At 50.1% G+C, this 15,998-nt stretch overlaps 1 protein-coding gene across 11 annotated transcripts in view; it reads right to left on the reverse strand.

Moving 5' to 3' along the window:
- ANK1 (ankyrin 1) overlaps positions 1-9,943 on the reverse strand; it is a 241,754-nt gene extending 231,811 nt beyond the window's left edge. For all 11 annotated transcript variants that reach the window (XM_063610965.1, XM_063610964.1, XM_055296053.2 and 8 more), the window contains exon 1: positions 9,572-9,943. In XM_063610965.1, coding sequence (XP_063467035.1) covers positions 9,572-9,697 — 126 coding nt within the window. In that variant the 5' untranslated portion in view covers positions 9,698-9,943. The remainder of the gene's footprint in view (positions 1-9,571) is intronic.
- Between the last annotated feature and the right edge of the window lie 6,055 nt (positions 9,944-15,998).

Genomic DNA, 15,998 nt, shown 5'->3' on the forward strand with positions numbered 1-15,998 from the left:
GAGGCAGCTAGGGAGTAGATTCAGGGGGTGGAAGGGAGGAAGCCTGGTTAATCAGCCTGGACTTCATTCTAAGGGCAATTAGGAAGCCACTGAAGGATTGAAAGAAGGGAGTATCAGGATCTGATTTGCATTTTTGGAAGATCCCCCTGGCTGCAGAAGGGACTATTAGGCCCAACACACATACATTTTCAAGTTGGTTTACAATGGAAGTCTTCACACGCCAAGACCCAACTGCCCAGGCTCTTGGGGGCCACGCTTCAGCTCCACTTTGAGCCAGTACATTCCATTACCTACTTGGCTCTAGTGCACAGCACCTTGGAATCCGTTACTGAGGGTGTGGCGTCAGCTATAAATTCCAGATTTCATCTCCAGAAGACACACAGGCAGAGAAAGCCCTGCTACCCTCTTAGACAGGCGGGGTGTCCTCTGCTTTTTCTTTCTGTGTCTCGACAACTTGTTTATTTTGAACATTTTTTTATTTCCTTTTTTTTGTTTGTTTTTTTAGAGACAGAGTCTCACTCTGTCACCCAAGCTAGAGTGCTGTGGCACCATCATAGCTCACTGCAGTCTCAAACTCCCCTGGGCTCAAGTGAATCTCTTGCCTCAGCCTCCTGAGTAGGTGGGACTACGGGCATGCCACCACACCTGGCTAATCTTCTTAAATTTTCTTAGTTTTTGTAGAGACAGGGTCTTGCTATGTTGCCCAGGCTAGTCTTGAGCTCCTGGCCTCAAGCAATTCTCCTGCCTCGGCCTCCCAAAATGCTGGGATTACAGGCGTGAGCCACTGCAGCCAGCTTATTTTGAACAATTATTAAAAATACAGAACAAGATAAAAAAGAAAATTCAGTCACCCAGAAACACACATGACAAAGATGATCACTGCTCACATAGTGTCTATTTCTCTGCCTGATGACATGTTACTTGGCAACTCTGGCCCTGAGTCTTCCTGGTCTATTCCACGTATATTATATATACAAGTGTATATTGTGTCAATTTAAAGTGAACATAACACAACAACTGAAGCATATTCCTATTTTCAATTAAAAGAATATTCTTAAAAACATTTTAAGCATGTTTTTGGTGAATGTAAAATATGTCACCACATGGGTGATGGCACCAAAGTCCTGTCTTTAAGAGCGGCTGGGTCCTGCTCCCTGAGCCCACCTCCAGCCAGTGGGGCTGGCTTCTGGGTGGGACCATCAGCATCCTTAGCTGTCCTAACACCCTGTCGGCTTGGTCATGTGTGTGTTGTACTTAAAGCCAATGCTTAGAAGCTCTGTGTTCCAGGGCCTAGCTGGAGGGCATAGACTTGAGCTGACTGCCAGCTCCTCCCACTGCAAGCCTGGCAGCTGCCCCTGCTGTTGAAGATGTTTTCTATGAGCTCTCTCCCTCTATCAGGTGAGAGCCCCAGGAAGCCACCTACGCCACGTGCCAAGAAGGACTCACCATCTTCCTCCTAACCCGTCCCCCTCCTCTTTCCCCAGCTCAATGGAAGGCATCAACTAACTGCCCAAACGCCAAATCAAGAAGGGGCCCCTGTTGGCATCTGACCATATGTACACACACATACACACGCTTACATATGTACATTTGTATGCAAATGTGACATCGCACATTGGAAACTACTCAGACCACCCGGCTTCTTAGAGGCAGGCAACAGAACCATGGGGATGCAAGAGCCAGGAGAGAGCTGCAGAGCAGGAGCCAGCCAGGCTCATCCATTCACACCACCCTCATCGTATCATCTCCGTGTCCGGCTCCTGGCAGGAGCTTCTGGGACAGGCCTGGGAAGCATCCACATAAAACGCTAAAGTCTCAGATAACAGGAAAAACAGACGATCATGGCAGCAATGCCACCCCTCTGTATTGACTAGTGTCTGCACATTATGAAGTGATTATATAGAGAAGATGTTGATTTGAAGATGTGGTGAACAGAATCTCCAAACTGAAGTTAAGGGGAAAGTTAACCTGTTAAGAGACAGACTAGCCAGAAACAAAGCAGCAACCCCAGGACTCCATTTTCACCTGCTCTTTCATCTGCACTCTGTGTTAACCTCAGGGCCCCGCGGACGGAGTCCTCAGCTCCAAGACATTCAGAGGGGCCTCGGGCACCCACATTCCCACTGTAACCGGAGGCCACAGGCTTTGCCCTAAGCTCTCCATCCTCTGCTTGAGGTTACTTCCACCTCTGGCAGCTTTCCCACTAATTTGTAAGTCCTTCACTTCAAAGAAGGAAAACTATCTTCAGTTTTTAAATTTTTTTGTGGAGACTGGGTCTCACTATGTTGCCCAGGTTGGTCTTGAACTCCTAGCCTCATGCGATCCTCCCATCTCGGCTCCCAAAGTGGTGGGATTACAGGCATGAGTCACTGTGCCCAGACAGGGAAGGAAAGATAGCTTCAGCTTTGACTATTCTCTCAGTGCCTAGCATAGCTTTGAATATGCTAAGGGCACAACCAATACCTGGGGGAAGTAGCCTAGTGCCGTGGGCTGTGAATAAGCTTTGGAGTCAGGTGCATCTGGGTTGGAGCCCCAGTTCTGGGGTTACCAATCTATTGGGCGACAGAGTGTGACAATGCATGTCATGCACGAGGAACACTAGAGACCCTCATAAGTGCAGGCACCTCCCCTGATAAAGAAAGAAGTTTTTTTGCAAATATCATTGTCAATGCTCACCAATGGATGCAAAAGCAATTGGACATGTACTATTTCCTTGGTAAAAACACAGGGAAATCTTTGAGAAGAAGAGTCCAGTCACATCGGAAACAAATGAGAAGGAAAAAATGGTGCTCTCTTCTTTTTTTTAATTGGCTGGCCATTACATCTTTGCTTCCATTTTGAGTGTCTCCAGTGCAAGTTTTCCTTTCTTGGAGAATGTGCTGTGCTTTGTGCACCCAAGATCCAGAGAGTCTCCGCCAGAAGAATCTGGTCTCCCCACAACACCACACATTCCATTATCTGTGACAGTTCACACCCAGATTTACTACCTGTGGATCTAACAGCCATAGGAGTCTCAGCAAAGTTAGGAAGCCCTTTTATGTTCCCCTCTGATATACAGCACAGGTGCCACACAGGACTTCAATAAAGCTTGCAAGTATCTAAGCCCACCTGGAAGTTATCGACTGAACTCATGCAGATTACTGAGCAGGTCTGCAATAAAAATCCCGTCCAAATAGAAAATTCATTTTTTTTCCTGAAAATGAAATGAAGATATGATATAAAGTATCCTTTTCTCATTTCCCAGTACTGAAAGAATAACAAGCTGGCCTTCCCCGGCAAACCTCAAGACTCCACAATACCACTGGAAGGCCAGGAATGAACTTTGGTAAAGGATTTATTAGAAAGAATAACTTTATGAGCAATCCTTATTTTATTAGCCATAATCCATTAAATATATGGGAGTTTTAAAATTTACAAAGCACACTCTCATTTATTATCTCATTTGATCTTCATCCCTATTTTACAGATGAGCAAACAGGCTGGAGGAAATTCAGAGGCTTATTCATGCACACGTAGCTGATACATGCAAGAGCTCAAAATGGAACCTGGGCAGCCGACTCCAAGCCAGTGTTCTGTAGGAGGCGGACTTTTGAGCTTCTCAAGAACCAGAAATGGAGATAGAGAGCCAGGCAAAGTTGATCTGCCTTTCTCAAAAAAACAAACACTGGCTGGGTGGGGGCACGATGGCTCACGCCTGTAATCCCAGCACTTTGGGAGGCCGAGGCAAGTGGATCACTTGAGGTCAGGAGTTCGAGACCAGCCTGGCCAACATGGTGAAATGCCGTCTCTACTAAAAATACAAAAATTAGCCGGGCATGGTGACGCGCGCCTGTAGTCCCAGCTACTCTGGAGGCTGAGGCAGGAGAATCACTTGAACCCAGGAGGCGGAGGTTGCAGTGAACTGAGATTGTAGCACTATACTCCAGCCTGGGTGACAGAGCAAGACTCCGTCTCAAAAAAAAAAAAAAGAAAAAAGAAAAAAGAAAAAGAAAAAAAGAAAAGAAAAAAATGGTGACAATAGATTTTATTTCAGTCAGAAGAATTCAAGGTGGGGAAACAATAGATTTACTTGGTACCAATTCTTTAGGGCCAACTGTCTCAAAATCAAAAAGAACAACTAAGAAAAAAAAACCTGTACTAGTTAAATGTAGCTTTTCAACCAATTCAAGCCATAGATATCTAGTGAATGGTTACGTACAAAGACTCAAGCGTTGGCTTCAAAGTGCTTACAATTTAGTAGAAGAGATAAAACAAGAACTTCTGCATGTGCATGTGTGCATGCATGGAAGGTGCAGAGAGAGCAATGGGGTGGGGGTAAGGCGGGGGCAGATATGAAAGGTTTCTTGCAGGCGACAGTGATGGGCTTTGACATTGAAAGAGGAGGGAATCAATGACAGGATCACCTATTCAAAGGTGTTGCCAAAGCAGACACAGGGGCAAGCTAACACAGATGAAGAGTGCCTGTACATAGGACACACTCGCCACTATGTGCTCATCTTTATTGTGAAAATAGGGAAGAAACCTCAGATGGGTTTTTTTTTTTTTTAAGTGTTGCCACATTGAGAGGAGAGGAGCAGAACTGGTGAGCCAGCAGCCTTTGCTGGGGTGAGCAAAAGAAACGGGGAGACACTGGAGGCTGGCTCGTGTCCCCTGCCCAGGGAAGTGACTTGCTCCAGGCTCTGAATTTCGGCTGCTGCTGTACCTGCTCTGAGACAGTCCAGCACTAGATGGTTTGCACATCACTTGCTCCTCAGAGCCACCCCTCACAGAGGTGGAGCAGCAGCCGAAATTCAGAGTGTAACATCTTCCCAGCCCTCAAGACCCTGCTCTCCTGGTCTAGCCTATGGCTGGGAAGTGAGGAGAGCTCCTGGGAACAGCCCCCACCGCTGTTACCTCTGCAGCAGGGAGGGAGGAGCTGGACTGAAAAAATGGACAGGAGGCAGGCTGGGAAAATTCCCACATCTTCAGCCCCTGCCGGCGCCTCCCAGAGCTCCAGAGAGGCAGGCCCACCTTCATTTATGGAGGCTCCCAAGGTACTAAAATAAGAAGAAATGCCAAAGCAGGGATACCAAAGTTGTGATATGTTTTAAAGGCTTGCAACAAAGAACAAATGCTCTAATAATTCACATGCAATACAACATAAGTATGCTAATCAAAAGCCAAATTGAGGCTTTACATATAAATATCCATTAATGCCACAACACATATTAGTGAAATGGTTTAGCAACAGGACCCAGATTAAAGATGTGTGACGAGCCCTGTACTCTTTCAATTCTGTCAGCAGTCTCTTGGATTGAATTGATAAAACCTTTTGGAGATAACAGCAGAAGTTGAAATTTGAGACCCTTTGCAAATGAGAGTCATGGGCCAACATGATGCTAATGCTTAACTTGCCTCCCTCCATCCCACTTTCCCCACCTCCAGACCCACTAAGCCTCCTTGTCAACCCTCCAGTCTCATGCAGGTGCCCCCCACCCCAAATCTCCCCTGTGATTCCAATCACCGGATCAACAAAAAACCCCTCTCCTGTCCAGGAGCAGGGCCTCCTCCTGCTGAGAGAGGAAGGCTGCGGGCTCTTCGGTTACTGCTGCATAGACTGGAAAGACTGACAGAGCTGCCTGAACAGCTAAGTGGCAGAGGCCACTCTCCATGCCTGGGCTTTCTTTTCTTTCTTCTGCACTCTTCCTCCATCCCTCCTTGTGAGTGCCTGGCTCCTTGGGACCCTGTGCAAACACTGCTGTTGTTACAAATGTCTAAAATCACTTGACATTTCGTGTAGCAGAGACCCTGCAAGGAACTAACTACATGCTCGGTGGTGGAATTCACTGCACCAAAAGATTAGATGGTTCCACTGCCTGCCTACAAATCTCTATTGCTTTGCAAATGATTAGAAGAGAAAAAAAATCAGACTTTTTCCAGATGCCCCCAAAAGACAGTCAGTCAAAGGGTATATTATTCACCGGAACACATGCCTGCAACCAAGACAACATCTGGGCAAGCAGAAATTAATATTATATTAATTCACTCATTCAACCATTCACCCCACAAACATCCACCGCCTGCCGCTTGTGTCAGATACTGAGCTAGGTGTCAGGTACACAGCTATGAATAGGACATGGTCTTTTCTTTCACCATCAGAGGATGAACTAGGTGAACATAACTAGGGACAAGAGTAAACACCACCCTGGGGTCTCACGGTGTTAAGGGTATACGGCTTAGTGTGAACCTGTCACTCAGGGCCAAGGCATCAGCGCTCCTCTCCCTATCCACTCTTCCTTCCTTGAATTCTGCCCTCTTCTATCCTCTGCTTCACTTTTCCTCCCATCTCCCTGTCCTCTTCTCCTACCCTCAAGCTCTGAGTAAACATAAAAAGCACACACATTCTTATGCCTCAGGCTCCCCCAGCCCTCAAAAGCTGTCATTCTTCATGCAATTGCCTGCTCTACACATGCTTTGCAATTTATTTCCATTCCAACCTTCAAAAGCAGTGGGACTTATCAGTCAATATCATAAATGCTGGATTTTTTTAAGCTGCAGCTACAACAGCAAGTGGCTGACGAGGTTGGCTCTGCACAGGCACAGCACTGAATGAAGCCCCACGAGAAGCAGGCATTGTTAGAGCTCTAGAGTTTAGCTCAGTTCCCTGTGTCGAGGTGGCTTCTATCTGTGTCAGTCAGTGCGTCACAACACCAGCCTCCTCCACCCGCCCCGCACACAGCATCCCTTAGCAAGCACCTTCCTACACAATATCATCAACTGTAAAAACTGCAACCATCGCCAAAGTTACAACCGTGGTTATTTCTACAAATGGGAGGGATGCGGTTCTGCTCAGTCAGTCCCTGGTAAGTAGGTTACCCATGGGACAAACATCTTTCCTTTGAGTTAATTCGGAATGCCCTTGGCTCAGCTATCCATCCACACAAGAGGCCAATGTCCTGGAGTAAAATGTTTGTTTGCATGTATGGAATTCCTTCTGCATGCTGGTATAAGAAACGGAAGCTGGGTCCACACACTCTGTAGTCTGTGTGAGCAGCTGTAAAGTCCTCAGCTGCCTGATTTTAATACATTTCACCTTGAAAAATTATCCCCTTCATGAAAAATGGCTTAGTTAGACTTCACCTTATATGAACCTTTGAGTTAGCCCTAGGCCCTCTGCCTCACCAGGCCCCGTGTAAGCTTTCTTCAAATGCTGCTTTCTGCACTGCCTCCTTCACCTTTCCCTCTAGAGCTTTCCACCTGCTTGTGATTTTCAATTTTGCTATAAATTTTAACTCTATTCTCTGAGATGACCCTCAAGACCATCCCAATGGCTGAGAAAACTCACAGCCCTTACAAAATACCAACAAAGCATCCCTACATCCCACCCCATACCATCTCCCCCACACCCAAAGAATCAGTCCTAAGAGTTTGCGTCACTGCTATCACTTTAAATGAAAATTTTCTTATCATTGTATTAATCATAGCACCCAGGATACTGCATAAAATAATGAAAATCTGAATGGAAGATTTTTGAACGCTTACTGACGCAGTATGCTGCGACTGGCTAGCAAAACAAGATAACACCATTTAGGGGGAGGAATACATTAAATATTATCAGCTATCACCAAAAGAAAAAAAAGAAATGAGGTTTACTACGAATGTAAAGATTAAGACCAAAGAAGCAAAAAGAATATTGAAATCACCGCTTTCATATGTGTGTATTATACATATTTGGAATTCAGAGTTATATTAAAGGGAATTTTCACAGAATGGAAAAGAATCACAGGAGAGGGGGTGGGAGAGGGTTTTTTGACTATTTTCAAAAAATGATTTATGGTGGTGGGAGCGTCAAGGAGGAAGCCTGGGAGAGTTAGGTGGATGAGAACACTGAGTGAGCAGCTCAAAGAGGAGCGCCTTGGCTCCCAAAGCAGGAGGCAGGAATGGAAACACAGAGCACTCCTTCCCGAGAAGAAGTTCACATTCACGCCAAGAAAGTGGGTGAGCATCGCAGCGTGGAGCCAGACTTCCCCTGCCTGACTCACAAGACGGGCTCTGGTATTTTAGACCCCAGCAGAGGGACCCGCGGAGATTTTCTCTCGGTGGCACCAACCCAAACTCTGATTCATCATCGGTTTGGAAAAGGCCCCTTTTCGATCCTCTAAAGGGGTGGTGCCTTTGTGAAACTACTGTTTACACACAAGATGGCAATCCCTCAAGGGAGGTGGGGACGTCAGTTTCTGAAGGGTACAGGAAAGCCTAGAGAGTGATGGTTACTTCCTTTGAAATCAGAGAACATCTCTAGGAAGAGGATGGATGTTGGTCTGCTGACCAACTGTCAAGGGGTGTGTGGCCCACAGACAACCTACTCCCCAACACTCAGCATGCTGTCAGCTGCAGGCTCCAAACTTCTTTCTTGGAATGAGACAGTTTCAGGGAAAGAAAACATGTTTCCTTCTCAACCAAGGCCAGAGCCTCTCCCTGGAAGCCTGAGGGGCCCCACTCCTTGCCGGGGAGCCTTGCAGACTGGGCCCCACATCGACTTCTTCGGGTGAAAATGGCTCTCCTGAAGCCAGAGTTCAGCATCTCCAATTCCCAGAATTACACCCACGTACTCTTGGCCTCCTCCATGGCTCTAAGGCGCCCTGACTTCTGTCACCCTCCTTTCACCATCAAAGGTGTTTCTGACCTAAGGTGTTTCTCAAGGTGCTTTGATCAGGAGTAAGAGGACCCCAGACCCAAAAAGGGCTAAAAACAGCAACAGTTGCCCCTGGAGGTCTGGGTCTTTGTGGGCCTACTTTGTCTCGGCACCCCAACACAGAAATACCCGGGATGCCTGCCCATGGGCAGAGCTGGTCTCTGACCTGGCCTTTGGGCCAGGCTGGAGCACCCGTGCCTGGCTTCCAAAGGAACTTCCCCTCCCTGGCATGGGTGGCTCATCTTGAGTGACCTGAGCATAAGATGTTGCAAATACCCCGGGGAGAGGAGAAGGCGCCTTCTTTTCTGCTACCAGATCCAGAGGGTCAGGAAAGGTGCTCCCCGAGAAGGGTCAAAGAAGGGCAGGAGCCCGACTCTCTTTCAGAGACACCTAGGAAAGACGCTCTCCGCGCCAGAGTGGGTCACCTAGGGAGGCGCCGGGCAGAGCTTCCCCCCGCCCCACCCCGGAGCCTGGAGCCGCGTTTACCCATACCGGCTCTCCTGGAAAGCCAGCGGGGGCGGCGCGCCCAAGCAGGGCAGCCCACCATCCGCAGCCGGCAGCCAAGGCCGGGAAAGTTGCTCCTAGAGCCGCGCGGGCCTGCCGGGTGCTGTCCAAGGTGCTGAAAGGTCTCTGCAGGCAGCGGGCGGGAGGCTTCTGCGCGCCCTCAGCCTCCCGGCCACCCGCTCTGCCCTTCCAGCCTGCCGCCCTGTCCCCTTCCCGGCCGCGCAGAAGCCTCCGTCCCTCCTCTGCGCCCACCGAGCCTTTCCCGCTCGGGTGCCGCCAACTCCGCCGCACCGGGCGCCGCGCCCCACCGCGTCCCGGGCCGCCCGACCCCTGCCCCCAGCAGCCACTTCCAGGCTCCGCGGCCGCTGGGCTTTCACTGCCGCCCCCTCCTACCTTCTTCTTTCGGTCACGGGAGCGGTTTCTCCGCTTCCTGTTGGATTCCTCCTTCTCCTTCTGCTCCTGGAGGGCCTGCGCCTCGATGTCTTTGATTTTCTTCAGCTGTTTGGCCGCTTGAGCCATGGCGGGTCACTGCGCTCCGGTCCCCGCCTCCTGGACCCCTAGCGCTCAGCGATCCCAGAGGCGACACCCCCTAAGAAGGGGAAGGGGATCTCTGCTCCGCAGAGGGGACAGCGTTCGTGGCGCGCCGAGGGCCGGCTGCGGCGGGGTCGCGGGAAGGCGAAGGCAGCTCCGGGCGTGGAGGGCAAGGCGGGCGGCCCGCGGCCCGGGATGGCGCTGCCGCCGCGGCCGGAGCTCGCTCGCGGGCGCCCGGGACGGGCTCTGGGCTGGGCCCGCCGCCTCCCTCCCTCCGCCTCCCTCCCTCTCCTGCGGCGGCGGCGGCGGCGGCGGCGGCGCGGGGGGCGGGGGCGGGGAGGCGGCTCGTACTGCGGCGGCGGCGGGCGGTGAGCGGCCGCGGAGGGGGCGGACTCGGGCGCTCAGCGCGGGAAGGCCTGGGGGCCCGGCCGGCGCGGCGAGGCTGGGCGCGCTGGGCGTCCGCACGCGGGCATGGCGAGCGCTGAGCTTCCCCCTTTGCAGAGCCCCGCGCCGTCGGGCAGCTGGAACAAAGCGGCCGCTCTACCCCGGACGCCGCTGCGGGCCGCAGCGCCAAGCCGGGTGAAGAGAGGAGGCTGCGGCGGGCGGCGCGCCCCGCGCCCGGGCGACCCGGCGGACCAGCGCGCCTGGCGGCGACGAGCGCGGAGACATCGCGGGAGCGGAGGCTCGGCCTAGAGGGCGGGCGGCAGAGGGCAAGGACCGGGCCTGGGGCGCCCCCGGGCGGCGGCCGCTGAGGGCCCGGACGCGCTACTCCCGAGCCCGCGGTGCGGTTCCTCCCAGGGCGCCCTCAGCGGGGGGCGCGCGCCTCCGGGGCTCTCTAGGGAAGAGCCCGTTCCCCGCGCCGCACGCTGGGAGCTTGATTTGCCCCTTTCAGACCATGTGGGCCTTTTCATTTGCATATTTCCCAATTATAGATGAAAACGTGTCCAGGATCAAGTGAATTGTTTTCCTTTGAGTCCTCTTGGGACAGAAGTGGAAGTAGGTCCCCGCTCCAGGCCCGCCCGTCCCCCATCCCCGGCGCTCCCGCGCACGCCTCCCTGGGGACGCCGCCTGCGCCAGTGCCCCGCGGAGAAGAGCTGCACTTGGGTCCGCAGCGCCAGCCCAGCCTGCGGCAGGCGGAGGGGGCCTTGGGCTCAGCCAGCCACCCCGTCACGCGGCACAGGAGCCAGCCGGGGTCCCCGGCTCGGAAGCTGCCGCCCACCCACTCCCTCTCCATCCCGTGGGACGAGCTCTTCTTCCACAAACGGCTAAGGAGGGAGTTGTGAAAAACAATATTTGAGACTTGGAGAAGAGTTATTATGAAATACTCTGCCTCCTTCTGCCTCCCCTAAGCTGAGGGCTTGCTGTAGACATTTACCCAGCCAGGCTAGAGCCGAGAAAGGAGGCGTCTACCAAGCTGCAGAGAACGACGTCCTGGGCCTGCGAGCTGGGCCCCACGCTGTGCAAACTTGGGAGCAACTGGGCCTCGCCTCTGAGCCCTGCAGCTCGCAAGTGCTCCCTCACAGGACCTCCCTCCCGCCTCCCCCTCAACCCCGTCTCTGCCCTTCCACCCCCCTCTCCACCTGCACTCCTCTGGCAGAAGCCTTGTTTTGAAGACGATTTCCCAGGGCTGAGTCCTGGACTGAGGTCTCCTCACTCTAGAGGCAGTGCGAGCCACAAATCCCAATTCCATATGGAATTTAAATTTGCACGTATTCATATCTTTAAAAAAAATAAACTGGTAAAATTAATTTTAATAATATACGTTAATTCAATATATTCAAAATATTTCAACATGCAATGGATTTATTATGAATAGGACATTTTACATTCTTTTACTAAGTTCAACATTCAGTGTGTATTTCACACTTACATCACATCTAAATTCAGACCCGGCACATTTTAATTGCTTAATAGTTACATTTGACTAGTGGTTACTCTATTACACAGCACAGCTCTAGACTGTCTCCCCAGGCCAACTCACCCGCTGGCCGGGGCTGTAATCAACCTACCGACAACACGCATAATTTATTTCCAGCACAGCCCTATTCCTTGAGCACAGGCCCCAGGGCCACTGTTCCCCTGGGCCTCCTCACAGTCATGCCTCCATTCCCTCTGGCCACCCTTCTGTCCACCCTCCACTGCAGGATGGACTACACATCACAGATCTGGCTATTGTCACTTCTCCACTTAGCATCCTTCCTTGTTGCTCCTGAAGATCAGAATCTGTTACACCGCCTATGAGGACCTGAATGATCAGGCCCTTCCTACCCACTGACTCATCTCACCCAGGTCTGTGCTGGTCCCTGTGCTCCAGCCTCAGCAGGCTTTGAGCAGGTCCATGTCGTCCCTCTACCAGGCTGCTGTGTCCTTGATGGCCCCTGCACAGGCTGCCCTGTGTCCACTCCACCCCCATCCCCAGTCTACCTAACTCCAACTCACTCATCAGATTTCACTGCGGTCTTCACTTCCCCCCGGGGCCCCAGACTGGCTCTATCCTCTTGCAGTAACATCATGTGTGCCTCCTTCATGACACATGTAATTTTACGTTAGTGTGATTGATCGGATTCATGCATAGCTCTCCCACTGGACTTGAAGCTCCATAACGGAAGGGGTAGTGTCTGGTTTTGCTCACTATTGTACCTGCAGCACTTGCATAGTGCCTGACAGATAGTAGGGGCTCAATAAACATGTGTTGAAGAAATCCACAGGTCTACTGTGTCCTGGTTTAAGGAATAATCATAAAAAATAGCAGCATTTCCATTGCACCAAGCATTATCACCATTTTACCGATAGGAAAGATGAGGCACAGAGAGGCTGAGTAACTATTCAAGGTCGCACAGCTAGTAAATAGTGGAGCTGCCTGTAATCCCAGTGCTTTGGGAGGCTGAGGCTGGAGGATCACTTGAGCCCAGGAGTTCAAGACCAGCTTAGGCAATATAGTGAGACCCTATCTCTACAAAAAATAAAATTAAAACAATTAGCCAGGCATGGTGGCTTATGAGTATTGTCCCAGCTACTCAGGAAGCTGAGGTGGGAGGATCACTTAAGCCCAGGAGTTTGAGGCTGCAGTGAGCTATGTTTGCACCACTGCACTCCATCCTGGGTGACAGAGGGAGACCCTGTCTCTAAAAATAAAATAAAATAAAAAATAATGGAACCAGAACTTGAATCCTGAGGGGCTGACTGTGGAGTCTTAACCATTGCATCATACTAATCATTCTATTTCCTTATCTATAAACAAGAATCTGATATCACCTCCTTCGAAGGATTGTCAGGAGGACCAGGAGAGAAAGAACGTGAAATGTTCCAGGAAAATATCAAGTGCTGTACAGAGTGTCAGTTTCTTCATGGACTAGTTGGTGTCTAAGGCCCCTTCAGCCCCAGGACCCTGATTGCTCCTGTAGATCTAAATCTTTATAGAAGCCTTTTGAAGGTTAGAAAAAAAATAGTCTCTCTGACTCAAAGGGAATATATTATCCTTAAGGAACAGCAGACAGCACTTGGTAGATAGGAAAGTCCTGCCTGAGTCCCCCTCAAATCAACACTTAGGGTGGTGGCTGTGGCCCTGAATATTCAGAAATCTCAGTTGGGGTACGATGAGAGTCCTGTTCATGTCCCTGGTCTACTTGTTAGGTAGCTCCCCTGTATCCTATTACATATTAGGAAGATTTCAGGCTGAGAAAGAGAAAGTGGGAATGTAGTGTTGAAGCCGTGGTCCGAAGCCTTTAACAGGCTGATCTGGACGCCATGAGAGTGATAAGGAAATGGTGGGTGCTCTAGCTGAATTCCTACTGAAATGAGAGACCAGGGAACACCAGCATCTCAGCAGCCAGAGGATCTTCCTCACTCTTGTTCAGAGGAAAGATGATGCAACCCTTCTCCACACTCCCCATTGCAACAGACCATCATCATTATCATCACCAGCATCATCGCCATGTCATCATCCTCATCATCATCACCATCACCAGCATCATCACCAGCATCATCATCACCATCATCATCATCATTCCCATCATCATCATCATCACCATCACCAGCATCACCATCACCAGTATCACCATCATCATCATCCCTGTCATCCTCATCATCATCACCATCATCAGCATCACCAGCATCGTCATCATCACCATCACCAGCATAATCATCCCCATCATCATCATCATCACCATCATCATCATCCCATCATCATCACCATCATCATCCCATCATCATCACTATCATCGCCATCCCTATCATCATTATCACCAGCATCATCATCACCAACATCATCATCACCAGCATCATCATCACCAACATCATCATCACCAGCATCATCATCACCAGCATCATCATCACCAACATCATCATCACCAGCATCATCATGACCATGATCATCATCCCCATCATATCACCATCATCACCATCACTAGTTTTGTCATCACCAGCATCATCCTCATCAGCAGCAGCAGCAGCGTCATTATCACCATTATCATCATCATCATCTCTAGTTTCATCATCACCAGCATCATCTTCATCATCATCAGCAGCAGCAGCATCACCATTATCATCACCATCATCATCATCCCCTCATCGTCATCACCATCATCATCATCCCCATCATCATCACCACCATCATCGCCATCAGCAGCCCTATCACCATCATCATCACCATCATCATCATCACCATCATCCCCATCATCATTCCCATCATCATCCCCATCGTCGTCACCATCATCATCACCAGCATCATCATCAGCAGCATCACCATCACCAGCATCATCATCCCCATCATTACCATCACCAGCATCATCATCCCCATCATCATCACCAGCATCACCATCACCAGCATCATTATCATCATGATCATCACCATCAGCAGCAGCAGCATCATAATCATCACTCACTGACCAGATTCTTTGCTGTGCTCCAAGCACTGCTGATCATATACCAAACATTGATTTCTCATAACAAAAGCATTGATGGCCCTGTTTTCCATATGAGGAAGCCAAGGCTGTGCTATAGTTTGGATGTCGGTCCTCTCCAAACCTCTGTTGAAATTTGATCCCCAAAGCTGGAAGTGAGGCCTAATGAGAGGTGTTTGGGCCGCGGAGATGGCTCCCTTATGAAGGGACAATTAATGCCCTCCCTTGCGGGTGAGTGAGTTTTCACTCTTAGTTCCCACTAGAAATGGTTGTTAGGAAGAGCCAGGCCCCTCCCCTCTCTCTTGCTTCCTCTCTCGCTGTATGATCTCTTCACACACCGGCTCTCCTTCCCCTCCCACCATGACTGGAAGCAGCCTGAGGCCTTCCCCAGTTGCAGATATTGGCATCACACTTTCTGTAGAACTGTGAGCCAAATAAACATTTTTTCTTTATAAATGACCCAGCCTCGGGTATTCCTTTATAGCAAAACGAACAGACCAAGACAGGCCGCCTGTGTTAAGTGACCTCCCCCACGTCACATTCTGATGGAGCGGAGTCAGAATTCAGACCCAAACTGCCTAATGCAAGGCCTGACCTAAAAGGAACCATCAGGTGACCGGTTTTGACAGTGACTCAGCCGGTTGTCCTGAGTGTAGAAGTATTAGTAACCTGAGTTAGACACATAAAATAATATCCCCAGGCAGGCAACCAAAGGGCCAACCTATTCCTCCAAAGTGATAGAAACAGAACCCACAGTGACCCACACACAGCATCAAGAGACAAGACAAAAGACTGCCCCACTGTGGTCCCCAGAGAGCCACCTCCTTTACTGCAGCCACACCCCTCACTGAGGTGTCCCTACTGGGTCCCCACCATTCATTCTCAGGCTCTTCTCGTCATTTCTTGGGAGCCACAGAATCCGGCACATACCCACGAGGGGGGTCACTAACCCATGGGTGAGGACAGTTGGTCACTCAACATGCAGGGAAGTGGTGTGGGGAGTGAGTCTGAACTCCAGCACAGAAGACAGCCCCAGTTCTTCATTTTTTTATATAGGGACGCTTATTACTCAAGGAAATTCTGTATTTCAGTGGGGCCTTTTTATTTATCTGCTAAGTAAAGGGGAATGGAGTCCATTTTTATATCTTTGCTGCTTTCTTCCCTAAGATTTCCATCTGGTTCCCAGTCCCATCCAGAATGTATGCATTTATGCAACCAGACTGACTTGTGTTTTTAAAAGAAACATTATTAATAATTAATAAAGCTTCCCAAGATAAAAGCTGCCTCTTGAACTAAATAATATAAATAGCTAAAACATAATGAGAGCACTGGGCATTCTTCTAAGCGTATTTAACCCTAAGAACAACTCCATGAGGCAGATGCCGTTA

This window comes from Symphalangus syndactylus, chromosome 10 (assembly GCF_028878055.3).
Source record: "Symphalangus syndactylus isolate Jambi chromosome 10, NHGRI_mSymSyn1-v2.1_pri, whole genome shotgun sequence".
Taxonomy (NCBI): Eukaryota; Metazoa; Chordata; class Mammalia; order Primates; family Hylobatidae; genus Symphalangus; species Symphalangus syndactylus.